At 55.0% G+C, this 27,393-nt stretch overlaps 1 protein-coding gene across 1 annotated transcript; it reads right to left on the reverse strand.

The window, feature by feature from the left end:
* Positions 1-167: 167 nt before the first annotated feature.
* On the reverse strand, positions 168-27,387 carry TMPRSS13 (transmembrane serine protease 13). The gene is made up of 13 exons (XM_026505949.4): positions 27,303-27,387; positions 16,518-16,752; positions 15,409-15,513; positions 12,913-13,035; positions 11,849-11,978; positions 9,977-10,069; positions 8,929-8,972; positions 7,589-7,751; positions 6,531-6,703; positions 3,761-3,859; positions 2,598-2,740; positions 2,292-2,444; positions 168-1,611 (listed from the first exon to the last, which is right to left on the reverse strand). Exons 1-13 carry the CDS (start codon positions 27,321-27,323, stop codon positions 1,585-1,587), a joined length of 1,509 nt encoding a protein of 502 aa, XP_026361734.3. The 5' UTR covers positions 27,324-27,387; the 3' UTR covers positions 168-1,584.
* Positions 27,388-27,393: the final 6 nt, after the last annotated feature.

Below are 27,393 nucleotides of genomic sequence, written 5' to 3' on the forward strand. Positions count from 1 at the left end.
GCGGGTAGGTGGCTGGCTGGCTAAATAAATATGCAGAACCCACAGCTGAGGAACCAAAACTAAGAAGCCAGACTGAGGCTGTCTGGGTACCTGGGTGGGCAGGGTATCAGTAGAATATCCAATCACCAATTTTTCAGGTCACACAACTTTTATTGCTGAAGGCCATTGCCGGGGCTGCTGTAGACATGCACGTTGCCCTCCCCCACCCCCAGTCCTGATAACATGCAACTAGCCCCCTCGGACTCTGCCCAGCCTTGCTGCGTGCCTGAGCTGGGCTGGGCTGAGCCGCGTGCACCCTGCCTCTGAGAGTCATAGCACCATGAGGCAGGCCCAAGGGAAGTGAGGAGAATGGGACTGGGCAAGGAACAGGTGGCCCAGAGGAAAGGCTGGGGAAGGCCCAGGCCTCTAGCTGGCATGGAGGCCAGGCATGCTGATAGCTTACAGGAACAGCGCAACTCAGATCCTTCGACATGGCTGTTCGAAGGGCCTGGCACAGTGTCAGCTCTCTCTCCATGGCAGTGTTCATGTCCGTGCCAGGTGTCTGAAACAACGGAGAACTTGAAAGGTGGAGAAGCGGAGAAGAAACTGCAAGGCCCAGGACAGCACTAGGAATGAGGGGGGCCTGTCCATCTGGACTCTCTCAGGCTCCGAGGCCCACGGAGAAGCAGCAGCCATTTCTTCACGTCCTGGTTGTGGCCTTCGGATGAAGCAACGCTTGTGGCTCTCTGTGATGGGTTTGCTGGCCAGCCCGCACGAGGACTCCCTACCCTGAGGACCCCAGAGGGGCTCCTTCATCCGGTCCCTTGAGGTCAGGAACATTCAGCAGGACTCTGGAATGGCACAACTCCCATAAGTCCCTTGGAGTTTTTGGGGTGATGGATGCTAGCACTTCAGGCTCCTGGAATTTTTGGAGAATCTTTAAAAATGCATCTACTTCCATTTCTTGAATATAAAAATAAAATAAAAATCTGGCCCGACTGCCTGTGACTGAACAAGAGCAGCTGTGAGCCTGGACAGCCGCAGCGCAGCCAGACCTCCACATCCGGGCACCAGCAGGAGGTCTGAGAAAGGGCAGGAAGCTCGTAATGCCCAGGGGAGCATCTTCCCGCTAGGGCCAGCCCAGGCCCTCCACCACCTGGACGTCACCTGCACTGATGGTGGCCACTCAATCTGGGCTGGTCTCCGAATCAGTGTCAGAGGAGCAAGAATTCCTGAGGTGCAATTCCAGGCCCTTCTCTGGGGCCCTGTTTGGGCTTCACCTCCTCCAACCATATGGACACCCCCGCAGGAACCTCCACAGTGCCCAAACTATTAACTCCAGGTGCTTTCCAGCCTGGGGGTTTGGGAAGAGCTGACAGCTCCCCTGGTTTCTGAAGACCTTGGGAGAGCAGCAACATATACGCGTGCACACACACACATGCACACGCGTGCACGCACACACATGCACACACGTATGCCCATTCACAGAGGCAGCAGACAGTGGAGGTGGGAGTAACGAAGGTGCCTGGTGGCCTTTAGCCCAGGTGACACTGCAGGTGGCCCAGTCACTTTGGCCAGTGCCGTGAGGTGGGACAGGCCAGCTGCTTAGGATTTCCGGAAGCGCACCTCCCTCTGAGGATGAGAACAGGGAGAACAGGGTGAGGCTGGGTCAGGAATACAGATGTCGAAGGTGGGCTTTCAGAGCCTGAAATTCAGTCCAGCTGTCACTGCCCACTGATCCTCGGAGAGAGGAACCATGGAAACAGAGAGACCCACCAGAATGGATTTCTGGAGCAGTCCCCCAGGCTCTCTGCACTGCTCTGCCCTCGCTCGGGCAGAGGAGGGAAGTTGAGCAGAGCGTCCCTGCTTTATGACTAAGATGGCAGGTGCAGGGAAGGTAGGGCTGCGCTGGGTCAGCAGAGGTGGGGGTGAAGCCTGGCACCCCAGATCTCCATGAGACTAACTTCCTGCCAAAGAGGGAGGCCTCCTGCACACGCCGCTCCAGTGGGCTGTGTGAATTCACACCTTGGCCAACCCTGGGGAGAGGACACGCTACTGGGGCCAGCACCCAGCCTGGGCCCCCTCTTTCTAACCCTTCAGAGAACGAAAACGGAAGGAGAGAAGCAGGCAGCTGGGGTTGGCCCAACATTCGATTCCTGTCCTGTCCCGTCTTCTGCACTTTCTGAACACCCCCAAACATAAGGGGGTGAGGGGACCTCTGCTAAGACCCTGGGGAAAGCCTGGGCCCTCTACCAGGCACCCCACCTTTGGGGAGCTCACCTCAGTGAGCAGTGGCCCGCGCAGCCTCTCACCTCCATCTTGCTGTAAATCCAGGGGAGGACTTCGGTCACTCTGGTGTACACGCCGGGCTTGTTTCTCTGGCCACAGCCCGTGCCCCAGCTGGTGACCCCTGCCAGGTACCAGCGGCTGTTCTGCTCACAGACCAGGGGCCCCCCGCTGTCTCCCTGTGGGGGGAGCACACATCTCAGCAAGGGGGGACAGGTGGTCCTTGAGCAGGAAATGGCAGGCACTTGCTTCTCAGTCCGAACCCACCACCCCAGCCTTCCCCCACGGCCCCTGGCTCCCAGGACCTGAGCCCCGCCCAGAAGCAGCCTCACCTGGCAGGAGTCTCTGCCTCCCCGAAGGTCCCCGGCACACATCATCCTTGGGGTAAGGTAGCTGTCGTACACCAAGAAGTCATTGCATTTCTTAAAGTCAATGAGGTTGACTTGTACCTCCCGGAGAAAGGGGGATGTCTTCTCTTCAGCGAAGCCGAGGCAAGAAAAGGGAAGATGGGAAAGGAGTGAGACCAGATCTGGACCCCTTTGCGACCTTCTAGCTGCTCACCTCATGACCCAGACTCAGAGCTTCCTGGGAGCGGAAGGTACCATGCCCATGGCTAGCCACCCAGAACATAGGGGCACACACACAACCCGTGCCACACACAACCCGCTACACATAACACAGAGACAGACATGAACACACGTGGCACTTAAGAGTTCTCAGGAAATAAATGTATAAGCCCTTATGTACAGACCTGTATATAAACACATTTGGTATATTCTTATAGGATAGCTTTTCTGAACTTATGTAGCTGTATGTGAAAGTAGCGGATATCAGTTAAGCCTGTGTCAACATTTGGTATCTTTTTCACTCGCACATTTGGTATCTTTTTCACTTGCACATTTGACACTTTTTCTTTTGATTGACTAAAGCTACATATACTTAAAAAAAAAAAGGCAAAAGCAAAAACAAAAAAAACCTTTTTTTCATTTTGTTTTCACTTTTTTAAAAAAATTCAATAATTTCAATTTAATGGGGGCTTTTTCAGTGGAAGAGTTAGTCCAAAGTGCAAGAAACAACCAAGTCTCTGAGCAAAGGGAGTATGATACGGATAGCACCAGCTTGGCAGGTTCTACATTATTCTAGACTATCTAGACTTAGTTCTGTCTATCAGAAATTACCAGGGTGACCCTGCACAAGGGACGGAGCCCCAAAGGTGTTCAGTTTCCTCATTTGTAAAATGGGGAGAATGGGTCAAGGGGGGAACTCGGGAGATTAAAAGTTTCTAACAGGTGCTATGAGATGTAATATAAACTGGTCCACTGTGTGTGGAGGCGAGGTGAACACACACATCCACACACAGGCCCATGAATCTCTATGCCCAAACCCTCATCTAGATAGGCCCTCCTCTATACACCCTGACACATCACCCACACACACTCCATACAGACGCACATGTACACACACACAGACACAGTCTAGCATCTCTGCCTCTCACCATCGGTCTCCTTGGTCTTGCCAAAACCTGTGATCCAGCAGTTCTCATTGAGGCTGAAGGTCTGTCCGTGCATAGGGAGGCAGGCAGGGTGGATGTGAGCTACAATAAGACCACAAGACATCAGAGCAGGGACAAGGCTGGAGGCCCCAGCTGGGGTGGTAGTGTGGAGGGACAGGGGTACCCATCCCCTCCTTGCCCCCAGTGTGGTTCTGAGTCTTCCAGGGCCTTGAACAGACCACGCAAGAAACTCAGTCACTCTATCTTGACCCTCCAGCCTTCGGGTTGCTGCTGGAGTTCCATCAAGCATTCTGATCTCAGTGGACGCCATGTGGGCTGAAGCATATCCCTCGGAAGCTCCCCTGTGCCACACAGATCCCCGGGAGGGTTTAAGGCTCTCCCTTCCAGGAGTGGCTTTCCTGGCTAAGCCTCCTCCACGCCCGTCCATCAAGGAAGGAGCAGCATCAGACTAAGTCCCAGGCATTAGCACCACGGTATCTCAGCGGTGTGTCCAGCCTGCTTTGGGGAGAGCACTCACGAGTGGCTCAGGGCCTGAAGCACTTCTCCAGGTCAGACAACCTCCCCAAGTGGGAAGAGTACATCCCTAGAGGCACAGACCACAAAACCACTGCTCACTTGCTCTCATGCTCAGAAACATTTAGAAGGTACTGCTGTATATCACGTCACAGTTCCCTCTGAGGACTGGGATCTTTAGACTAGGGCGTGGACCACCAAACTCCAATTTGCAAGACAAAAATATCAGTTGATAGAGTGTTTGCAGGGTTCTCCATTGTTTGTTATGCTCCCCACAGCTTCCTGCACCTAGAACAGTGCCTGACACATACAAAGTACTCAGCAAACATAGAAAGGAAGAAAGGAAGGAACGACACACAGGAAGGGAGTGTGGGAGAGGGAATGAATGCTAGATTCTTCTCCTATAAATTGGGCTCTACATATCGGGGTCTAACACATTTGTCTGTTAGAGAGTAAACAAACAAAAAAAGATATGAAGGAATGGCATCAATTATTAACCAAAAAATGCAAAACATAATTTCTTAAAATATGCTCATTTTTAAGATGTAGGGTCTTAAAAACATTGAACACGGTTCTATCCTCCACCCGTTTTTATGGGGGAATTAAACTTATCAGTGAGTTTTCACAAGTTTTCTCAGATAGTACTGTGACTTGAAAGGGCTCGGCCCACCAAAGGAGTTTAAGAAAGTCTACCCTGATTTCTAAACCAAAAATCAGGGCACATGGTCTGACCACAGGACTAGATAAATCTAAGCTGTGATTCTCAGACTCGAGGTGTGCTTCCTGCCCAGGGGCCTATCAGAGTCTGGAGAGGGACTGCCACAGTCTGAAAAGCATATGCAATGTAATAATAGCTTTTATTTGGTTTTACAGATTACTTAATTTGATTTAGAATTCCAAATAACATTAAGGGGGGGTTGGGTGGTGGGCGATCTGGATGGTTAGCCAAATGCAGTCTGGGTTTGGCAAGGTTGGAAAGATCTGTTCTGGTCCTGGAGACTGACTGCCCCCTCTTCGGTGGGCATGAGGGGTAAGCCACGCGCAGAGGACGGCTCCTCGGCTCCTCGCCTTGCAGTCCCCAGACTCCGCGAAATAGGCTGGTAGGCGAGAGCGGAGGAGGAGTGGCAGGGAGGCTGGTCTGCTGGTGGGTGTGGCTCTGGGTGGGCGTGGTCCTGGGCCAGCCCCGCCCAACCGAGCTTCCTGCAGTTTCCTCCTCCTCACCCCACTCCGATGACCTAGTGTCTGACTCACGACCGACACCGCCTGTGTAATTAATGTGCCAGGAAAGACCAGCTCACAGGCTCAGAGCACGAGAAAGGCTGGACTAACCTGAGAGCACTCCAAGGCTTCCGGAAAACCCGGTCCACCTTAGCGATCCTTCTTCAGAGAAGCCCCATGTGTGCCACCTCGGCTCCCCCAGCTGTCCCCACCATCGTGTCTTTGGCCTCTCCTGGCTGTCTGCGTGTCAAGCATTGTATTTGCGATCGCAACCGCAGCGCGCGCTGCAGAGCAGCAGACACACAGTCTTATTTGAGAAGTGCGCTTGCATGAGTGAGTGAATTAATGGATGAAACCGTCTTTGATCTCCTGACAACTCCCCTAGCATTTCCGCCCTGTCGCCAACCTCATGGCAGTTCACTGTCTGAACGCGTCCTCGTTCTGTGCTCCCAAGTGCAGTGATCGCAATTTACCAGCAGAGAGCCCCGCGCCAAGAGCTTTTTGCTCGGGAGGCAGACCCACCTGGATCCCATCCTGGAGCTGCCACTTATTACTCCGTGGCCTTGGGTAATTTTCTCTCCCTGAGGCTCCATCTCCTCCAATGTAAAACGAAGCTAATAATAGCACCTGCTCTACAGGATTGGTTGGGAAGAGTAAATGATACCACAGCTGTAAAATGCCGACCACAGCTGTAAAATGCCAACCACAGTGCCCAGCCCCTGTTAAGTGCTCAATAAATATGAGTGAAGCAATTCAATCTATTTATATTGGTTAAGACCAGTATCCAAGCCTTATCTCTGTCACCAACTTGCAACGTAAGATGTGTCATTTGGGACAACCTTATTTCCAGCCTCCGGGCCTCAGTTTCCCCAATAGTAAAGTAGAGGTGTTCCATTAAATGATCCCCAAGAGCCTTTGACTTCCACCGTGCGGAGGCTTTGGGACCCCAAGAGGGGTCTATGGACGTGGCAAGGCTGGGCCCCGAGGGCTGCCTGGAGGAGCTGGTGTGGCTATGACTCACCAGACAGCGTCAGGGGCTTGGAGAGCCGCAAGAGGGCGATGTCGTAGTCGTCTTCCTCATCCGTGTAGTTGCCATTGATGATGATCTGGGAGATGGAGGCTGCCTCAGGCAGCTGGAGCAGGTTGCTGGTGCCCGCATAGACCTTCCAGCCCTCCAGAATCTTCTCCCGGGTCCTGCAAGAGCCACAGGGAGCATGGTCCAGCTCCTCGACCAGCAGAGGCCCCTGGCAGCGTCTGCTACACACAGGGAGCCGCAGCTGCAGCACCAGCTTACAGGCAAGGGGAGGGACAAAATGACCTTGGAAGGGAGCCCTCCATCTTAGCCCAGGGCTCCAAAACCACCCCCTTTCTCCAAAAGCCCATCCTAAACTGGCCACCCAGCACCTCACAACAATAAAGAGGAACGATGGGCATGACCTCTGAGCATTTACCCCCACTGTCTCCTCTGCGCGCCACCAAGCTTCCTGCCAGGTGGACAGGACACATCTCAGAAGTGTTGTCCTCTGCAGAAATAGAGCTTTAGACAGGACAAAATGACCTGCCAAAGACTCACTCACTACTGGGGAAGCCAGTGCCCCTGAGGCCTTGTCCTCAGAGCCTGTTCCTGCCCCCCCCAGCTCAAAGGGAGAAGGCTAGCTGGGGACAGTCAGAAGCTGACAGCAGCACGCTCCCTGTCCCTCCATTCCCTGGGACAGCATTCCTGATTCCTCGGGTTCCTCTCCTGGAAGTTGCTGTTGCAGGAAGCGGTAACAAACCCTAAGCCTCTTTATTTCAGCCCTGTCTTCGGTCTTCAGGGAAAGTCTCCCAAGCCCTTTTTTTTCTGCCTGCCTCACCCTCCCTCCGGGCCATCCAGGTTCTTTTCTCATTGTGGGCGGTGCTCAGTTCAAGTAACTCCAACGCCCAGCCCCAGGACCAAACAGCAACTACTGATTATGTCCCTGACCCCGGGGGCCCGGGCTGGCCACCAAAGGTCTCCTCCGCAGAGAGACAAGTCAGTCTGCCATCCTCCCTCCCTGGTGCTCCCTGGCCCCGGGTGTCACCCGCCCCTCGGGCACTTACACAAAGAAGCAGTGGGCGGCGGTGAGCACCCACTGGGCGTCGATCAGCGTGCCCCCGCAAATGTGAGTGGTGCCGTAGTGCAGGCTGATTTGCCAAGGCCACTTGCTCTCTGGGGCCAGCGCCCCTCCCACGATCCGCCCCGTCATGGCCCTCAGTCCACAGTCTGGGGAGAAGCAAATGAGATGAACCGTGACCTCTGCTGCTCTCCGAGCCGCCCCCATGCTCCCTGGGCCCGGAGCAGGCTCAGGCAACCCCATTCTGACAGCACCCACCCGCCCGTGGGCACAGCTTTGCTCACTTAAGCTGATGTGGCCTGGCTGTTTCCTGCCAAAGCAGAGCTCCCATTTAGTGGGTTAGATTTCTGGGATTACCCAGCGAGAAGTTTTCATCCCAGGCAAGTTCTTCTTTCCTCCCACTCATTCATTCATTCCTTAACTTCGACAAACGCTCACTAAAGGGCCTGAAGTTGGAGGCCCTGTGCCAAGCATCAAGGTCATAAGGGCGAATCCCAGGGCTGCCATGATGTGCAGGTGAGTCTGTGCCCATATGGTTCCCCAGTGGGTCATTTAGTGCAACTGGGGACCCTGTGTGTACCCCCAAAGGAACATTTCCAAGCATGTCCTAGAGTTATCCCCGTAAAATTGTGGATGAGGACAGTACTTGGAGTTTGTTTAGACATGTCCTTTTTTCTTTGAAGGGGGGAGAGTGAAGAACCAGCAGTGGTTTGCGGAGTGGGCACTCTGTCCATAGCCCCATGCCCGCCCGCTCAGGGGAGCACCCCCACCTGGTCATTACTGAGAGCATAGCACTGGCAGGCTGGTAACAGCTTGGGCTTGGGGGTCAGACCCAAGTCAGATACCAGCTCCTCACCTACCAACAGTCTGACCTTAAGTTAGGCAAACATTTCAGTCTCTTATCAGGAAGTGGACAGTAATGGTACCTGCCTCATGAGAACCAAATGCGGTTGTTTATCCAGAGTCAGTAAGAGTAGAATGTACTCAGTAAATGTTGGCCCTGGACCTAGTTCCATATCTGTTGATATGGGAGCTTTAAGCTGATCCAGACCAGCCCTCCCAGCCCTCCCCACCACCCAGAATCCATGAGATTTGAATGGCTTCCCCCATATGAATGAAGTTGCTGGGCTGAGCAGAGTCAGGAGAAGGGGAACCCTGAGACTGTCCCAGGGCCTTACAGGGATCCCAGCCCGGAAGCAGACCTGCTGGTTAAGACCATCTTCCTGGATGGGACCCCCAGGGTCTCCCCCAGAGGGGTCCCACACCTCTGCTCCCTGACTCCCACCCCACACAGGCCACAGTCCAGGAGGAAGAGCATCTCCTTACGGGAACACTGGAGAGAGACATACCGCTGGGAAGGGCATTCAGACCTGCACAAAGGGACACAGAAGATGAGAAAAGGGCACATTAGATACCTCCTCCAGGTAGCCTTCCTTGATTGACTCCTTCTAACTTCCTATCCCATTTTCTTTGCATAAGATAAAGATTCTGATCTCCCTCCCGGAGAGACAGACCCTTCCAGTGCTTTCTCCAGGAATGGGGATGGTTCAGTGCAAACCATCCCCACTCTTGTCCCCACCCCCCAGTTTTCTCATGGTAGACTGCACACATTGGGTAGATCCATGTCCTTTGAACTCATGACTTCACTGTCCCAGCATCTTTCCACAGCTGAACAAGTGGCCTGACCCTCCTGGGCCAATTCCTCAATGCTCCACAAGCAATGTAGCTTGCAAAACACCTAGCACAAAGCAGGCATCCAGGCTACAGCTAATTTCCTTCTCTTCCCTCCCCTCCCTGTCCCTTTTTCTCTGGCAGCCCGCTTCTTCTTTCCCTCCCCAAGTTAAACACTGCTAGGTGGTGGAGATCCCCTCAACCTCCCCCTCAGTGGGATTGGGACAAGGGCAGGGCTGCAGTGCAGAGATGACAGGTGGCGGGGCCCAGGAGCAGGCCAGGGCCCCCCAGCCGGGCTCCCTGTCCCTGACCACATGCACCTGGCCCTCCTTCTGCTGCTGCTTCCCCTCCCCTCCTGCTGACCCCAGTGATGTTTCTCCCTCCCCACCCCAAGCCCACTCCCTGCAGCAGCTCCCTGTCCAAACACCTGGCGGACTGGTGGCCCCAAGGTTTATTCATGGTCTCTGACAACCACATGAATGCTTGGGCCACCCCTGACCTTGAGGTTCTCTCTGCACCAAGCTTCAATAAGAACTTTCAAGTCAGGAGACAAGTGGCAACTGAGGACTGTTCTGGAATGCTCAGGACATTCACAAAGGACTCCTGAAGGCTGGGTCCCAAAAAGGCCAAAGGAGAAGGACTCCCTGACTAAAGCCCTCCACCGTTTCCCTGCCCACAGGCAGCCTGGCCCACAACACCACACCTGTAGAGGCTTTCCTGGAGGGTGGAGTTGTATTTGGAGATTGAGAAGCTGCTGGCAAGATCCCTATGAGCCACCTCAGTTGTCCGGTAAGCACTGTAAGGGAGGGGAGGGAAAGAAGAATGAGCCCCCTTGAGACAGGCTGCCCCCTTCCTGGTGCCCCAGCTGGCATTCGAGTCTTGCTGGCAGAGGCCCGAGGCAGTTAAGGCCCAATACACTCAGCCTGCACCCACGTATTCCATCACTGTCCCCGCTAGCCCTGTGCACGAGCCCAGGAGACAGTAGCATTAATACCCCTGGGAACTTGTTAGAAATGCAAATTCTTGGGTCCTCTTATCCCTAGACCTACTGAATCAGGAACTCTGGTTCTATGTTTTAGCAGGCTTTCTGGGTGATTCTGGAATACACACGCAAGTTCAAGAAACACTAACCGGGCCCTTTTCTAGCCACGCTGTGATCCATGGGCCAGCAGCAGCACCCCGAACCTGCTGAGCCAGACTCTGCATTGTAAAGATCCCCATGGTGTGGCTTTGCCCGTGCAAGTCTGAGAACCTTGTACTCGCTTACTAACCTCAGACCACAGTGTACATAAAAATCACCTTGGGGCATTTGTTCAGCAGGTTTTAAAGCCTAATCCAGAGATTCCGATTTTGGGGTGCATTTTAACAAGCACCCCAGGCGATTCTGATATGGGCGATCCATGGGCCACTATCTGTGTGACATTTCTGCACATTTCTAGAACATGGTGCACCTTGCATGAGAGTGTGCCTTTGGCACATGCTGTTCCTCTCCCCAGGGGCTCCTCTGTTCCCTGCCCTCCACCAGGTGCAGTCAGGTACCCTCTCCGTTGCATACCCATAGTGCTTTGCGCAGGTTCCTGTCATTACACATAGCATTGCTGTGGTTATTGTGTTAAGCCTCTCTCCCCCACACCATACCAGAGGTTCTCTAAGGGCAGGGATCTTGTCAGTGTGCCCATGATCTCTGGCATATATCAAACCGCAATTATGTTTGTTCTTGGAATAAACAACACTATCTACTGAAGCCCAAGGGACGTTCAGATTTGCATAAGGTCGTACAACTCAACAATTAAAGATGTCCGCCTTCTTCCAGTCAGATCCCCCCAGTTCCCCTCTCACAGATTGGAAATCTGAGGCTGAAGTGAGGGCACAGGACAGGCCCTAAGTCCTAGCCTTCGAGCCCTGGTTTTCAAGGTGCTTTTTTCTACAGAGAGTCCACAGTGACAGCCTAAACCTCACACACGTTGGTGAACCCCAACACTCAGACCAAGAGGGGAGATGGAGACGGCTATGTGGCCTGGAAATAGAGGGAAGAATGGGGGACTCCCTCAAGCAGCAAGTCTGTCCTAACCCTACTTCCGGCTCCACCCGCCAGCATCTGCTTTGCTGTGAAATCTTTAGAGCCAAAGACTCTGAAGACTCTACCACACCTGCCCATCTCCTTCCCCCTTTGATGAGTTCCAGCTCAAGCCACAGCTGGTGCAGCTCAGAGCCCGAGCTTCTAGCTCCCGGCCGTGAGGAGAAGACGAGACTGGCTCAAAGCCCACCCCGTTCACAGGGCCACCATGATCGTGAACTGTGAGCAGGGACACGAGGCCACGCTGAGGCAAGAACGTGCAGGAGTGTCTGCTCCTACTGCAGAGCTCAGATCATGACTTTGGCCTCGTGGGAACAACCTGCCCCCAGACATGGGCTCCCAGGGCCTCTGTCCCTCTGAATAACTCAAGCGTCCCGACCTAGAGCCCTCAGCCCTGGTCCTCAAGAGTCCTTTTAATGAGTTGCCCACAGTGAGCCTGAGAGGCCCTTGCAAAGAGCCCGGGCATCCCTGAAGCTGGGACCCCGGGGGGAGGTTTACCTCACGAAACCCAGCTGCTGGCACGTCTTCTCCGAGTAGGAGTCATTCCAGCTGTCACTGCAGATGGGAAGCCACTGATGGGAGGATCCGGAGTAGACTTTAAGCAGAGACGTGTCCCAGTCAAACCTCACTGCCGGGCAGGGAAAGGGCGGAGCAGGCTCTCAGCACCCAGCTCTCCAGGACTGTGCTGAGTTAGGCTCTGAACACTCCTGTCCTGAGGCCCCTCGCTGAGGCCTGGGGAACGTCTGGGAGCCAGACGCGGGAGGTAACGATCCGCAGCCAGGGCGCAGAAGCCCAGGATGCTGCGAAAGGGCAGAGCCAAGGCAGGGGCTGGGGCAGGGCCAAGAGCTCCCTATGCGACAGGACCCAGGGGACCATTGCTAGGAAAAGGGGTGAGCACTGCCAATAGCCTTCACCCCAAGAGGGCAGAGACATGCCCGAACAAGAGAATGGCAAGGGGAATAAGGTCAGTGATGTGACTGCGTGGTCACAGAGTGATGTGATCGTGGGCAATGACACACACAAACGCACAGGGGAAATGCTCCCACGGACACCTACACCAGGGCTGTGCATCGGCAAGGCACCGAAAAACCAGAGGATCAGAGAGCAAAGAGATCTTTGTGCTCATCTAGGCCAGCTGTTTACAAACTGACCTCTATGAAACGGTAGGCGTGCCAAGTCAGAGGTCACCTGCTGGGGCCTGGATGGACGGGGCATGTGGACGGGGCTCTGGACCCCACACCTGCCTCCAGCCAGAGTAGCTCTATTTTATGTGATACTCGGGTGTGGTCAGATTCTGAGAACCACTAATCTTGTCCAGTTTGCTCATTTCACAAATTAGGAAACCGAAGCCCGGGGAAGGTAAGTGACTTGCCTGGGTCACACAGCACTCAAAGCCAGGTTCAGACCCCAGTCTACTATGACTGAACCCAGGTCCTCTGACTCTCTGTGCTTTGCCTCCCATCCGAGCTGATATGCAGTTTGCAGTCACCAGAGTGTACACACACACACACACACACACACACACACACACACACACGTGCACCCACGCCCAGCATCCTTACCACAGCCCAGCTCATCACTCCTCAGCTTACAGTCCACGACCCCATCACAGCGCACAGCATGGGTGGGGCAGCTCTCCACCGGCTCCTTGTACTTGATCCCCGTGTGGCCCCGCCAGAAGTAGACTGGAAAACAACGAAGCAGACAGCCTGGTCACTGCCAGGCCCACGAAGACAAGACACTGAGCAGTCCGAGGCACTGGGGGTTCTGAGACACCGACCTGCAATCCCTCTTGGACTCTGGGGCTCTCTTCCCCCATCTGTATGGAGAGAAAGGCTGCTCAGGAATGCTCCAGAATGCTCCAAAAAGCCCCTGCAAGCAGGGCAGCACCAGGCAGGCTCGGGCAGCCACCCAGAGAGTGAGAAAGAGAGGGAGGGACTACGAGGGAGGGAGGTATGGAGGTGGGTACTGTATTGGGAGCTCCCGCGCCCTACATGGGCCAGAGTGGCGACCAGAGAAAGCCCTCCTCCAGAATCCAGAGACCCCTCTCAGAGCCCCTCTGGCATCCCTTCATCTCTGTTCCCTGTGGGTGATAGCAGAGAAATTTCTGTCTCCACTGTCCAGACGCACAAGCACTACCTGTGCTGTCTTCTCAAAGGCTGTTCTTTCGGTCTTAGAAGCTCCTGGATTTTCCTTCTCCTCCCTCTCCCCTAAACAAGGGATGTCCCCTTTGCTCAGCTCTTGCCCCATTACTTGTCTTTATGCCTTTAGATGTCTTTCCTCTCAACGAGCAAATCTAGGTGGCTGATTCCCAAATGTACAAGCTTTACAAACCACGCGTTCAAGTCAGCCTCGTGACTCTCTGTGTCTAACACTAACCTCTTCTCAAACTAGGGATCCCATCCCTCCTGCCAGAGACACCTTCCCTTGGGTGCCCAAGAAACCTGAGTTCTAACTCCTCATCCTCAGCTTGACACCCCGCTTCTCCCGCCAGCCCTCCCACATGTTCTGTCACCCAGGGCGAAGGTCACCCTTGTGTGTCTGCTCCTCCAGACCCAGACACCAGTGCCTGTGGGGCCACAGGTGGAAGGGCACCCTTGATGGTCAGCGGGCTTCAGGACACATGGTGAAACCACAATGGGACTCTAACTCTATCTGAGGTGCCGCCCTTGGATGCCAACTCATCCCTCCATGGGTCATTCCCAGATGCTCTCCCATGACTGCCAGGGGTCCCCCAGACCAGTGCCCTGCGTGGGAGGGGCAGGAGCAGCAGGGCAGCACTGCGATGAGGATGCCTTTACGTGCACTGTGACAGCAATGTCACCACCATGTCAGGCAGGTGGGGACACTGAGGCTCAGGAAGTTAATTAATTTGCTGCGGCCTCACAGCTGGCAAGTGGCAGAGCCAGGATGCTACGGGGGGCCATGCCCTTAACCAGCACACTACCTCGTTCCGTGCCACCCTCTTCCTGGAGCTCCCGGCCAGCCCGGGTTTCTGCTCCGTCATCCACCTGGCTCCTCCCCACACTGTGCCGCCTCTCAAACAGAGGCCTTACCCCCCAGCCTGGCATTTAAAGCTCTTTACCATGTAGCTCAGCCATGCCCAGCCAAACAGACCGCCCCCCAGGTTCTCAAACACTCTCTTCCTCTCTGGCTAAGTGGGTCCTTCCTCCCCGCCACGCTGACCTTGCCCACCTGCCCCCGAAATTTCCTGCAGCGGCTCATCCTGCTCAGACGCCCTGCCCACGTGCTCTCCCCTCCTCCAGGCTGTCACCTGACCCTTCGTAAGCTGGCCTCGGCTACCCCATCCCACACAGCTGGCACCTCTTAAGGTCGCATTTGGCCTCAATTATTTCCAGCTAGGTCCAGAGAGATTCCAGTCTCTCCGAGAACAGGGTGGCATGAGGTGTGCTCCCCTCCTGCTCCCTCCTAAGGTTCCCCACTGTGCTGGTCTGTGCTGGACGCCGCCGCCCCCCCCCCCCCAAGCAGAGAGCCCTGGGCCATGTCCTGAGTATCTTTGCCAAAGTATGTGTGTGTTTGGAGGTTGGGGGGGGAGGTGAGGAGGCCTGAACCCCGGAACACTTTATCCCATTGTCCAAAAATGCCCAAGAGATTTCCCTAACCAGTGTTTATATGTTTTTTAAAATAATTAGCATATATAGATTGTGTGCCAGGCACTGCCATTATGGCATTTATGGCTCGTAACCCAGTGAAGGCGTTACAAGTGCTGACCGGGCACGGAGTAAGGCAAATGCACCGAAGGAATTGAATCCCACATGGAGATGCAGAAATGGAGCTCAAAGTAGTTAACTCTCCCAAGCAAGATGCACAGGAAGTAGCCAGGATGAGCCCTGAGCCCAGTTCCTCCTAACCCAGCAGCTTCAAAGGGGGCTGGAGGTCCCGTGGTCCACGGCCTTTTGCAGGCGTGTCTGTGGGGCACGGTAGCCAGGTGAGTGTGTGTTCCCCACTCCTATCTTCCTGTGGCGTGCCCCCATCCATGGACCCCATTCTGCTGGGCCATGACCAGAGCCCGTCCCTGCTCCCTGCATTAAACTCACGGAGAATGATGAGCGACACCACGAGGGCGATGAGGAGGAGGACACATCCGATGAGTGGCAGCCGCTTCTGGCCCTCCTGCCAGGTGAACTTGGGCAAGCTGATACCTAGGAGCAGGGCAACAGCAGGTGAGAGTAAGGCTGTCGGAGAGGGGTCCGGTGCAGTGGAGGAGGGGGAAGGAAACAGGCTGGTGCCGGAGGGGGTCTCTGGGGACCCTCCACTCCAGAATATAGCATCACCCCACCTGATACCGACAGCTCCCTCTAACTGAGCACGTACGCCGGGCCAGCCAGGCATTTGCAAGTGTTCTCATATGGAATTCTCACAGCAACCATGTGAGCTGGGCGTTACCGTGCTCATTTTACAGATGGGGAAACTGAGGTTCATGAAAGTGAAAGAACTTGCTCGAGGTCACTTGGCCAGTGAACAGCGGAACATGGGGTCAAATGAAGTGTGTCTCGTTCCAAAGGCCACCACGCCAGAGTGCCTCACCAGCCCCTGAGAGGGCAAGACTGTGAGAGGGGTCCCAAATATGGGCTGGTGGGAATAGTCTGAAGTCTAGGACAAGGGGAGGGCAACGTTGGGATGGGCAGACACCCTGTTTCGTTACGGGCAGAGCCAGGCCCAAGGCCCATTGGCAGCTCTGACTTCCAGCAGCTGAACCAGATTAAGTCAGGTTGGAAAGATGGGGGTCGAGAGTGCCTGCCTGGTCAGAATGTCTCCATTGCCTCCTCACCCCGCAGATGGGCCCATGATCAGGACCCTGCTCCAAGGCAGACCCCCGCCTCCCAGCAGACCCCCGGAAAGGACTCTAACCAGAGTCCTCGCTCAAGAACTCTTCTCTGACCCGCAGCCTCCAAAGTTATAGCTGCTTCGTGGGTCCTGGTTTCTTTTCCCCTACCCCATTGGCCCCAATTTTCCACTCTCTTGGGTTTGCATGTAATGGCTCCTTTCTGCCCCCACCCCCCCAGGTCCCCCACTGCCTGCCCCTGCTTCCCCCACGCGACCATCCAAGGAGGAGGGGGAGAGCAGGGAGTGCCAATTCTGAGATTTCCTCCCCACCCATCATCTGCTTCCCTGCTCCTCTTGCCTTCTGCAGTGTCCCCCTTACCTGGACTCTCTCCGGTGGCCCTGGTGGCTGGCGCTGACCTGACAGGAGATGCCCGGATGGGCACAGCCCCCACTGGTGTCGCTCTAACGAGGTACACTCTCGTCGGAGAGGATGCCGTGGAGGCTGACCTGGCAGATGATGACCTGGAAGGGGATGACCGGGCCCGGGACGCTCGGGCTGGAGATGCCCGGGCCGGGGATGCCCGGGCTGGAGACGTCCTTGCCGGAGAAGCATTCTGAAAGCAGAGTGAAGGGCATCCCTCAGGCTGCTCCCCTGAGAGCCCACCCAGCTTTCAGCCCTGCTGAGCCAGGAGACACATGCGTGGGGCAAGCGGCTAGGTGGGGACCAACCCCCCCATCACTACCACCACCACCTCCCCACCCCTGGCAGGGAAGCATCTAAGAAGACAGTGTCCTGGGATGGAGCACAAGTTCAAAGAGTCTGCACTCCCCAACTCCCTATAGTCTCTCCCCATCACAGGTGCCTGCAGAGGTGGGCAGAGGGCAGTGGGCCACCTGCCTAGTGCTTGGGGGCCCTTCCTTTGGCTACATGTGTCTAGGGACCCTCCCTCTGAGGGTCACTCAAGGAGATGTGGTCCCCGGTGGGGTAAGTGATTGCCCTTTCCACCTTCTTCACTTCCACTCCCCCCACACTCCTGCGCTTTCCTCTTGTGTGCGCCATATAAAACCCCATTCTTACCATGAGCTGTCATCAAAAAGTATGAATAGCATGCTTAAGAAAAGCCCTGCCCTGCCTTGTAGCCCACCATTCTCAGTAACACCAGGCTTGTCCCGCTGGTTCACGCCCCTGCACACGCACGCACATGCTTACACGTACCAATGCCCCAGGGCAACTGGAGAGGCAAAATCAGAAGGTATAGGCTTGGGTAAGAGTCCGCCACTCTTGGACAAGATCCTTAACCCGGCTCAGCTGCTGGTGGAGTGGTTTGCTCATCCAGATTTAGCACTCTAACGGATGGTTACAGAGGACTTCGCATGCTCTAAGAGCTTTATATATATTTACTCACTTAATCCTCAGAACAGAATCACTCCCATTCTGCACAGGGGAAACAGAAGCAGGGCGACTAAGCAATGTGATCGAGCCATTGTAGCTGAAGAGGGGCAGGGCCAGAGCGTGAGCCCAGAAAGCGGGGCCTGGAGGCCCGCTCAACCATGAGGCTTTGCTGCCTCTCTGAGGAGGGACGCAGTTGATAATGAGGCAGCGGCCCTTACTAGGCAATCAGTGAATGCTGGTCCTGTTCCTTCCTGGAAGGTGGAGCCTTTGGGGTGCTCTAAATCTAAGAGAGAGCCGGTGGGCGGTCAGGACAGACAGGAAGTCTGGCAGGGCCCCCACTCATTGTCAGCTCCCTCTGGCCCCTGATACCATCTCCACCTCTTCAGCCCCCTCCGGAAGCCCCGGAGGCAGCAGGGCGCAGCTGGGAACAGATCTGGCCCAGGGGCCACATCCAAACCTTGTCATCACTTCAGCTGAGCACCAACTGGCCCCTCAGGAGGGCACTCCAGGGGCGGGAGCGGCCAGGATGGTGAGGGCCGCGCACCTGTGCTGGGGACGCCGCGCTGGGGGCACAGTCGGCAGGGCCATGTTGGAGGAGACAGGCTCTGGACCCCCAGCACCAGTTTCCATCCCTCCCCTGCCACTGTGCTTAACGCTGGACATCGTTAGTAAGCAGACCGGTTAAGAAAAAGTCCTCCTCGTTAGAACATCGGCCCAAGTCAACACCATCCTCCCTACCAGGCAGGGGGTTCTTGTTTGGTTTTGTTTCAATTGTTTTAAACTCCCTTTTCTAAGAGTCAGAGGTAATGGATTTGGTCACTTCCTCATTGTTCTGGAGGCTGCAGAATGAATTCAAGGAGGAATCTCGAGTCCCGGACCATGCTCAGCTTACCACCAGCCGGGACCAGGAGCCATCATCCCAGGGAGTTGCTGGGGTTCCTTTATGGATGTGGGTAAATACACGTGGATCCAGGTGCCCCAGCCAGCCGAGCAGGGACACCCTTGTGCGTTTTTAGCAACCCGAAGGGCAGCTGCTGCCGCTGCCGACCCAGCTGAACCAGAGCTCGGATCCCCCTCTCCCCGCCATGGTCTAGAGACTACATTTCCATGAAGTGAAGACACGTGAGCCCCTAGATGCTTCCAGGGGAACAGGACTGGGGCTGGGGGCAAGGAGAGGCAGCGAGGATATGTTGAAATGTAGCACGCATCAGCTTCCAGCTTTGGCTTTGGCGTCAGGCAGACCGGGGTCCCCATCCCACACCCAGCAGTGTGACCTCGGGCAAGACACTTAATCTTCCTTTTTCTTTTTCTTAATCTGTAGAATGGGACCAATGACCCTGAGGATTCAATAAGATAAAATAGGAAATGTCTTGCCTATGTCTGGCACACCGCAGCTGGGCGGGAAACGATCATCTCCCTTCGCCTTTCCACTGGCCCACACAGCGCACGCCTGAGATTTAACAGCCGTGGGGCGTGACCAAAGGACTGAAAGGTGGTGGGAGCTCATCTTAGGGAGAAAAGAGGGTGCTGGACAAAGGCCAGACTAAGGTCCTTCAATGACAGAGACAAACCCAGGCTGTGTAGACCCTGTGCTTCTAACGGTGGCCAGAGGCTTGGCACCTGCCCGGGACCCTGGCACTGGGCACCTCAACTGGCCTGCCAGCCTTCCCTCCCTGCTCTGCTCACACTCTAAGCCTTCCCCACCCTTGGGGGCACATTCTCACCGCAGGATGCAATAAAATGATAATAGTTCACCGTGTACGTTACTTTAAAATTTACAGTAAACTTCCACATCTGTGGTCTCATAAGGTCCTCACTCCAACCCTGAGAGTTAGGTGTTTTTAGAAGCCTATTTTACAGATGAGGAAACCAAGGCTCAGGGCTCAGATTGCCCAGAATCACACAGTTGGGATGCTGCCCCAAGCCTGTGTGTGTCTGAGTCCCCTGCCCTCTCCAGTCGGCAGCAAGGGCCCCCAGAACAGTCTTCTCCAGGCCCCTGTACACAGGATGCTTGTTCCACAGTTGTGACGTGGTCTGAGAAAGGGGACCTGGGGTCTTGTGGGCTGGGAGCGCCATGGGGAGCCTGGCAGTGGGGACAGTGGTCCTGCAGTGATCTTGGTCTTATGGAACTTTCTGGTGGGAATCACAGGTGGGGTCCTGGGGCCTGCCAGGACCTGGTGGAGCCCGGGGACAGGAGAGGCAGCATGCCAGGCATCGCACACTCTACACCAGCAAGGGACTCTGGGCCGGTGACCCCACCTCATTATACCTCCATTTTCTTATCTGTACGGTGAGCCAATCACCCTGCTTCATAGCATTGTAGTGCTAGATGGTGTGTGTACAGTAAGGACTCGGTGACCGTGAGCTGTGACAGTGGGTGTTTATCTGTTAAAGACACTAGACTTGAAGTAGAAGAATCTGTGTTCAAATACGACTGCATCCATCCTGAATGGGCTGTCCTGGGCAAGTGAGGGAACACGCCAGTCTATCCCCACGCGTGTAAGGTGGGAACGACCTTGCCTCCTTCCCCCGATAACTGCAAGATACACACAGAAGAGCCTGGGCTGTAAACGTGTGTCGCACCGTAACAAAGGCAGCAGCCGCTAGGCACTCAGCTTGAACCTGTTTCAGCCTCATCACAGCTCTCTACGGCTGGTTTTGTTAGCCCCATTTTATAGATTTTCAAACTGAGGTCCTGGGAGGTTAAGAACATGCCCCAAACTCACCTCTCAGGGCTGAGTGACAGGGCTCAGACCCAGACCAGGCCTACTAGGAGCAAGGAGAGTCTGGACCTACAGTAACAAGAGTGTCCCCGGTCACTTCCTTCATTTCCTTGAGGCTGAGAGCACGCGAAGAGCTTCCACGCCCATTATTTCCTGTGATTCTCATGGGGCCTCGTTAGCAAGCTGGGCAGGGACTATGACCCCTAGCTTATCCTTAAGGAACCCAGGTTGCAGGGGACTAAAGAGCATGCCCAGAGCCCCTGATCTGATTGGCAGGCTTGTACGGACTTATCACAACCTTCTGATTCACATTCAAGAGCTCAGGCTGTTCCCACCAGAGCAGGACCCCATTGCCCTGGTCCTGGGACCACATCACCGTAGCAGGAGCAAAGGGGCCCACAGTTGGCGGAGGCCCCAAGGGAGACAGTGCGAAGGCTAGGGGATGCAGGTGCAGTGGGAGGGAGTTAGACCAGAGGGGTAGCTGGGGGGGCAGGCACAGTGGGAAGCCTGGGGCAACCAGAAAGATGAGGGGGCCTCCTGAGCCTTGCTCAGCCCTCTCCCCAGTCCTGGTTCCACCCCACCCGCACGTAGGACCCAACATGCCCACCCAAGGCCTCCGCCCATAGGAAGCAGGGAGGAGAGGCCCTGGGGAGGTGAGTTGGGGCCAGGCAGGAGACCCCCACTCTGGGTCTCTCTTCTCTGAGTCTAGAGGGAGCCGGGGCAATGTAAAATGGGACTCATCTTGGGCTTGGTACCCAAGGGGCAGGAAGGGGGTGAAGAGGCCCCAGCCCTACAGCTGCTGCCTCTAAGCCTCAGCAGCGGTGTCAGGTCTTCCCAGGGCTGGGGCGTGGGGGAGAGCACATGGAGGGGAAGCGGGGCCTTGCGGGTAGACAGGGCAAATCCAAGAAAGAGCTGGAGGCTGTGGAGGGCCTGGGCTCAGTAGAGCGAGCACCCTGGTGTCAGAGCCAGTGGGAGGCACATGCAGAGATCTGGGCCCCAAAGACCAGGGCAAGAGAAGAGGCTTAACCTCAAGATCCACATGACAGCTGCTGTGTGGGGAACCATGGACCCCAGCAGGATGGACGGGCAGCCCCAAGACCAGAGGAAGGCAGCCTCCACAGTGAGGCTGTCTGCCCCATCCCGCTGACTGAACCTCAACCTGAACCATCACAGAATGCTGAAAAGAGCCCCCTTTTTCAGGGGCCACTAGAATAGATTCCACAGCCATTCTTTATCCATTTCAAGGCCAGCCACCCCCACCTCCTGGAGGTTCTTCCTGATGTCTGACCTACTACAGCAGTAACTCATTTCCTCTCCTCAGTTCTTGGAGAGCAACTGCTGAGATTCCAGCCTCCCTCGTGGTGGCCTGGCCTCCCCCTCAGAGCAGATGCCTTGAGTAGGTGGGAAAGAGGGCAGGAGGAGACATCTTGCCCAGAGCCCCAAGATGCAAGGGGCTGAGCCCAGACCAGAACCAGACCAAATCCAGGCCTTTGCTAGCGAGCAGAAGACCCTGCAATGGAACTCAGATGACCAACTCCAGGCTCCCCACGACCTGCCTGTGGGTGAGAGGCCCCTCTGCCCATCTGGGGGCAGGTGGGCAGGGCAGAGTCAGAGGGTGGGTGACTGGGCCATTTCCCCGGCTAAGCACAGCCAATCATTCTTTCCTGGTCCTTCCTCTCCTCCCTGCCAGCCCCTAGGGTGGTCTCTGGGGTTCACCTGTGGGGTAACACGTTCCTGAGCCCTCACTGCATCGCAGACCAGGCCTATATGCTGGGCTGCCATGACTCCCACCTGCCTGTGCCTTTGCATTCCCCAGGGGCCGCCACTCACAACAGGCCCCCCGGAGGTGTTCTGGGGCAGGAGGTGGCCTGGCTGGAGGGCAGACTGAGCAGGGCTCTGCAGGGAGGCAGGGAGGCAGTGAGCAATGAGCCAGAGAGGGGGCTGAAAAGAGCAATCCCTTGTTCTGGGGTGCCTTCCAAGCACTTCCCTAAACAGGAGTCGATCAGAATTATTATTCCCATTTTACAGTCAAGGAAGTAGAGGCCTAAAACATTCGTGTGCTTTCCTCAGAGTCACTTCAGTACATCTTACACAGCAGAATAGAGACTAAAACCCCAAGCTCCTTGCACGTAGGCCATGGCCCTCTATGCCACAGCTGCCAGGGTAGATACCCCACCCCAGGCTGAATAGGACATCTTTATGGCTTCCTGTGGCAGACCCTGTCCCGTGGGCCTTTACCTGGTGGGGGATGGCAGTGAGTGAGCAAGGACCCCAGGGGTCCTGCCCTTGGCCTCTCTACATCTCCTGCAGGCCCAGCCAGCCATGCCAGGAAGATAGGGGTCCTCTGCCATGCTGAGCCATGTGGCAGCCACCTCACAGATTGGTTTTGTGCCTGCTACCAAGAATTGAGCTCCAGGCATTGCTTAGAGACTGTTCTCCAACCATAGGAGGCGGCCTGAACTCCAGGGTAGAAGCACTATGCGCCGCTCAGAGCCCACGCAGGCAGGGAGAAGAACCTAGCAAAAGGGTCCTGCAGGAATGTCCACCTGGGCAGCAGCTGTGGTAACATGACTTCAGGACCCAAGGGCAGGTCCACCACAGCCCGTTCGAGACCAGTCAAAGCTGGCAGGGCCTCCCTCCTGTGCCTAGGCCATCCCTTCTCGCAGTCTGCACCCCAGAGCAGGCTAGGCAGATCACAGGCTGTCAGAGCTACAAGGAGCTTGAAAACCCTCTAGTTCTAGTTCCTTTATCCTACTAACAAGGTGATTAAGGCCCAGAAAGGCAATGCAACCTGTCTAAGGGCACACAGCCAGTTGGGGGCAGTGCCCAGACCCAAAATGTCAATCTTCTGGCTCCTGTCCTTAGGCTCCTGCCCATCACTGTGCTCTCCCAGTGCCCCTTACCAGGCTCCAATGGGGAAGGACTCCTCACCAGACTGAGGCCCCTTGGCAGCTTCTCTCTCCCAGCGACCCTGAGTATCAAGGATGTTCAGAGTTGGGGGGCATAGGCAGGACTCCAGCCTGGCCCCCCAGCATTCTGGGCTAGGCAGGAAGAGATGCCCCCAGGCCTCAGTGGAAGCACCAGAGGGTACCAAGAAAAATCAGGAGCTCCCATTCGTAGGACCTAAATGGCCGCCACGCCTGTCAGGATGCTGGGGAGCCCCTGGACCATGGCAGGGGAAGCCTGAACCCATTCTGCTACGGACCGGACTGGACTGAACTGGGCTCCAAGGAACTGGTCTGAACTGGGATGGAGTGGATCATGCTTGTTTCCCCTCCTTACTGCTCAACCCAGGCATCATTCTACCTCCAGGTACACAGGGTTCCCTCCTACTCCCCCCTCCCCGAACCCATTGAAATTCCACAAGTGCAGGCTCCCCCTCAGAGCACAGGCAGATTCCCCAGCACCTCCTTCCACCCTCCTTCCAAACTGGGGAAACCCTGGAATCCAAGTGGGCCCCGGACTAAGAAGCCGAGCGGAGGCCTCTCTTGCCGCAGGCTCGGGAGCCACAGGGGAATCTTGCTTCTGCTCCTCACCGTGCAGGACCTTGGGTACAGTTGCAGCCCTCTCTGGGCCTCAGTTCCCTGAGTTATAAAACGAAGGGAGCGGACAATCGGCTGTCTTCAAGTGGGGTTCCCGGAGCACAAGAGGTTCCATGGAAATGCCTCCGGGACCATTGTAGCAGGGAAAGGGTGTGGAGTGCTTCACCCCACTTCAAACAGAGAAGATCTACTTGGCAGTGGTGGACAGTGGGCTCCACACACTGTTTCATTTGAACAAAAGAAGCTGCTGCTACAAAGAACTTGGAAATTACTGGCCTGGGCAACCACTGAAGTTCCTCCTGGTTTACGATGCCTCCTGAAAAAGCCTCGGGGAATCCCCGTTAGACCAGCGTCAAAACACCTCCTTGTCCATTCATTCGTGTATTCATTCATTCATTTGTTCAGTCATCAAAGAGTTTGAAGAACACTGAGGACCTACTGCTGCCAAGCAAATAATCTTTGATCACCCAGGGTCTTGTTGCCTCAGTTTCCCCCATGTGTCTTCTATGCCAACTCCGGGGTGGCGACACAATTCAGGGCTGGTGCCTCATGGAGGTGCCCTGGACAGTCCTATCAGAGGAGCCACACTCCACGTGGTCCTGCTGGGTCCTGACAAAGCCCTGGGTCCCCCGTGCTGGCTTCCCTTGTGCCTCCCCCCCAGCACCCTGGCAGCCTGGCTGGGCACAGTCCACCCCGCTATTGCTGTACCAAGAGGAAGCTGTTTTGCCAAAACAAGACACTTAAGCTAAGTGGCTATTGTTACATCAGCCGGCCTTCCCTCCCAGCAGCCCAGCCTGGAGCCCCGCATACACACTCCCACACATTCTCGTCCACATTTGCCAAGTCACAGGGACAATTCAGGGGGAGGCAGGGCAGGATCGGCCAGGTGGAAGGTTGCTTAGCACCGATGACAACACGGAACAGAGAGGTCTCAGGGCACGGCAGCATGCCTGTAGGGCCAGAGGGCAGGTGCCAAGGGTCCTGAGGGAGTCTGCGCTATGGGGTCGATGGCACGGTGACCTGAGCCTACCGATCTGCTATCTTAGGAACCTGCCCAGCCCCCTCAGGGGAGGGCACCTCACCCTGAACCAGCTCTGGGACCGCCAGCCACTCTCAGATCCACGACATCTGTGGTGTTGGACTGATTGAGAACCGGCTCTGTTATAAGAAGACCTGGTCTACAATGGATTGCTGCTTTAGCAGTGGGTCTGTTCAGTCTTTCCTTAGTAAACATGGCACTTCTGGAAGCATTAAGAATGTGATATCTTTTGAAAAAAACACAAAACACACACTATTGTTCAAGAGCAAAAGCACATATCCAGTGTGGCACACCTGTAATTCCATTCCGTATAATTCCAAAGACCGTCGTGGAACCAGAAAGGGGCCTGGGGGCAGGGGAAGCAATTTGTCCAGCCCTCATCTTTGGTAGGTGGAAACACTGAGGCACGGAGAGATTTGTCCACAGTGTTAGAGGAGCCAGAACTAGATCCTAGACGATGCTGATAGGAGGAGGAGGAGGGTAATCTGAATACTCTATGAGTGTATCTCTTTCTCTCTGCCAAATGCTATTTAAAAAGTCCTGTTATGTGAAAGTCACTATTCTAAGACTCCTTGAAGTAGACACTATCTTTATTCCATTTTACAGATGAAGAAACTGAGGTACAAAAAGGCTGATTTGCCCAAAGTCACAGCTGACCTGGAACTTGGTCAGGGCTCTGTCCACATCATGCACCTTCTTTTGAAGACTGAGAAGCTGAGAACTTTCTGCACCTCCCATCCAAGGTCCCACCTGAAAACCCAACCAGCTCGCACAGGAGCTTCATCGGGCCTACGTCCCTTGGCCACCATCTTCCTCACTACTTTATGGAGCCGAAGGACCAAAACCACAGTGTGCATCTCTCTGCCTGGGAGAGAAGGCATGGCCATAGACAACCAGTTTCTCCCAACGTGCTCCTCTTCAGTCTAACTGACCTGAAGAAATCTGCTGCAGGTAAAATTCAGAGCCCCAGGCAGCTCTCCCTGCCCCCACCCTAGGCTCACTATCTTAGAGGTTCTACCTTAAACAAGGGGGTGAATTTAAGAACGTTAAATAAGGAAGTGGTGGTTCAGTTCTTCACTCCAAAGCAAGTTAGGACGGCCTCCAGAACGAACATGGCACCTAGCACACCACTGAACACTTCTTCCATCAGGAATGAAAAGTCTGCTCTCCACTCTGCCCCTCCAGTGACCTTCCATGTTGGTCCCTAACTCTGGAAAGATAACCATCATAGGCAGGTGTCACCTCCATCACCCTGACCAGGGACTGGGCCTACCATCCTTCAAGACAAATCAGCCCTTCGTGCTATTTATATCATCAAGTTTAGGTTCCCAGAAAGTCACCAACAAACACACCAGATGGCTGTGACTGTGGGTTTACCTTCCACACCACAGACAAAACTCCATTCTGCCCCATGCATTGCCCTTACTGCTCACCAGAGGCTCCAATGAGCCCAGGGGCCTAGGATCAAATGACCCTGGGGAGGAGGAGACAGGAACCGAGGAGAACAGTGCAGAGGTCAGGAGGGAAGCCTGAGAAAGAAAAGTCAAGAGGGGGCTTGAAGAATGGCGGGAAAGATGATGGTAAAAGTGGCAGAAACGTATCTGGGGTTCAGAATGGACCATAAGCCTCCTATAAGCCAGAACATAGGCTGAGCTGATCCTTCTCAAACCCAGAGCTGCCCCCTCCTTCCCAGAGTCTCTGATTCTACTACTTCAGTAAAGAATAAAAGAAGGTAGAGAGAAGTAGAAAGCAAGACCTAAGAAGTTAGAGCACAAGAAGAATGTCCCTCAAGAAAAGAAAGCTGAGGCACAATTGAACAAAATCTTTGAAGCCTTCACATGTATAATTGGCTTTTCCACAGAGGACATTCTAGCTGCTCTCTGCCACCACCAAGAACAGAAGAGGAGGAAAGAAAGAGGAGGGGGAAAAACCCGAGTTATGGCAGAAGGAATTATGGTTAGACATAAGGAAGAACTTTCCAAGCATGAATATTATAAAGCCTGAAAATAAGTGACCAAAGGAGATGGAAAAATCCCCTTGAAGATCTTAAATACATATAGAAAGTCACATTTTCTAAGATGGTTTATGAGTCTAGGGGGTTAGCCAAGATAACCTTGAAGGCCAGTTGGAATGCCAAGTTTCAGTGATTTCTCAAGCCAGCAGAAGTGATGATCTAACAGCCAGGGTGCTCACAGGCCACAGAGCAGGCACCCAAAACTCAGGCACAGCCCTGTGGTGCTTCCTGACCAGATCCCAAATCCCATCAGCTCCTCCCAGACGCCCCTCTTAGAAACTGGGATAAAAGTAGGCCGAGCAATCTCAATCCCAAAGAGCTTCAAATGAGAAAAGGCATATTCAATTTCCCCCAAAACCTGAGGCATACAGGTGGCCGTGCCCCACCTCTCTCCCAGCCCTAACCCTGCTTCCCCGGCACTGGGAATCTGGCCCGAGGCCCATGGCCACTCACCCGGCTGCTGTCCCTTTCCATGGTCTCCTGAGGGGTGAAGCTTCCAGGCTCAGCTGATGTCCACAGGAAGATCCATGTTGGCCCCTGTCTT

This window comes from Ursus arctos, unplaced genomic scaffold (assembly GCF_023065955.2).
Source record: "Ursus arctos isolate Adak ecotype North America unplaced genomic scaffold, UrsArc2.0 scaffold_22, whole genome shotgun sequence".
NCBI lineage: Eukaryota > Metazoa > Chordata > Mammalia > Carnivora > Ursidae > Ursus > Ursus arctos.

What these genes read in the sequence shown, in the direction of transcription:
- TMPRSS13 (XM_026505949.4), bottom strand. Translation starts at nt 27,323, where the DNA reads ATGGAAAGGGACAGCAGCCGG. An exon ending in CTCCAGGAAAGCCTCTACAG is followed by an intron (nt 8,973 to 9,976) that starts GTGTGGTGTTGT and finishes CCCTTTGTGCAG; the next exon opens with GTCTGAATGCCCTTCCCAGC. An exon ending in CAAGACCAAGGAGACCGATG is followed by an intron (nt 2,741 to 3,760) that starts GTGAGAGGCAGA and finishes GCTTCGCTGAAG; the next exon opens with AGAAGACATCCCCCTTTCTC.